Below are 1,246 nucleotides of genomic sequence, written 5' to 3'. Positions count from 1 at the left end.
CAGTAATAAGTGGGGTATCAACCATCCATATGAAACACATCTAGGTAGTTCAATGGAAACAAAGGATTCCCACCTCTTAGAAACAAAGAACAGTTAAATATTAAAGTTGAAAGGTCCTGGATAGATAACCTAATCCAAGTATCATGCCAAAGATGAGGAAACTAGAACCTGGAGAAGCGATTTATCCAAGAACAAAGAGCAAACCAAAAGAATAGCAAGGACAAGTTTAATACACTGCTTTTCCCTTTGCTATGTTGTTCCCTCATATAAATCTGAGTAGAGATCTTTATGATTATACCCATTCAGAAAAATAGGATTGGAATTGGAAGAATGTTCTTACCACCCAAATGTCATGGCAGAAAGAAATCAGAACATTCTGCTTTCATATATGATGGAGCAGATGGCCAGAGGGTTCTAGAAAGATTTCTAAATGTCTACTGAGCCCTACCTGTGACTATATGCCCCTACCTATATGAAGCCTTAAGTCTTCCCCTGACAGACCACTAGCTCTGGCTAAATGACTTGAAAACTATTTTGTTTTAAATATCAGAAAGGCAATACATACCCTATATTTGCCCAACTCCTTTGGAAATGCCAAAATAACATCTCCAATGAAAATAAAAGCAAGCCATGAAGTACAAAGGATATGACAATGAAAAAGGTACCAGTCTCATGTATTTTGATACTTTAATATATCTGGGCTGCTATTTTGAATCATTCTATGATAGCATCAGTCAAAACATAACATAGAGTATCTCCAAAAAAATCTGCTAATATGAGAATAGACATTTCAATGTGAAGTAACTAGAGTCAGGGAAAACAAACTTCAAACTGTAAAAACACAAAGGAATAATTTACTCTCTTATATTATTCAGCTGTCTGATTATATCACCTGGCAATTTTTCTTTCTGATGTTCAATGATGCTACATCCCTTTTCCTTAGCTGCCTCTAATTAAATGCAATTCTTTAATAATATTTCATGCAAATTAAATCTGCTGGAGAATTAAAAACAAAAGAAAAAGTGGTGATTCACCCAGCAGCCTATCCCTTACCTACCTGTGGCTCTGCGTGAGTTGGAGAGGGGGACAGATGCCTCAGCAAGAGCTGCAAGGGTAGCCAGCACTGAGGTGGCAGAATTTGAAAACTGTACTATTGGCCGGGCGCGGTGGCTCAAGCCTGTAATCCCAGCACTTTGGGAGGCCGAGACGGGCGGATCACGAGGTCAGATCGAGACCATCCTGGCTA

The 1,246-nt window shown here is 38.7% G+C and overlaps 1 protein-coding gene across 1 annotated transcript in view; it reads right to left on the bottom strand.

Moving 5' to 3' along the window:
- Positions 1–1,246, bottom strand: part of GABPB2 (GA binding protein transcription factor, beta subunit 2) — a 65,294-nt gene that overhangs the window by 13,173 nt on the left and 50,875 nt on the right. The window contains exon 5 of the mRNA XM_011937958.1: positions 1,058–1,145. Within this exon, the coding sequence (XP_011793348.1) occupies positions 1,058–1,145 (88 nt within the window). The remainder of the gene's footprint in view (positions 1–1,057; positions 1,146–1,246) is intronic.

Source organism: Colobus angolensis, unplaced genomic scaffold (assembly GCF_000951035.1).
Source record: "Colobus angolensis palliatus isolate OR3802 unplaced genomic scaffold, Cang.pa_1.0 Scaffold169, whole genome shotgun sequence".
Lineage (NCBI taxonomy): Eukaryota > Metazoa > Chordata > Mammalia > Primates > Cercopithecidae > Colobus > Colobus angolensis.
Note: the sequence above shows the minus strand (reverse complement) of the source record. Positions and strands in the feature narration are given on the sequence as shown.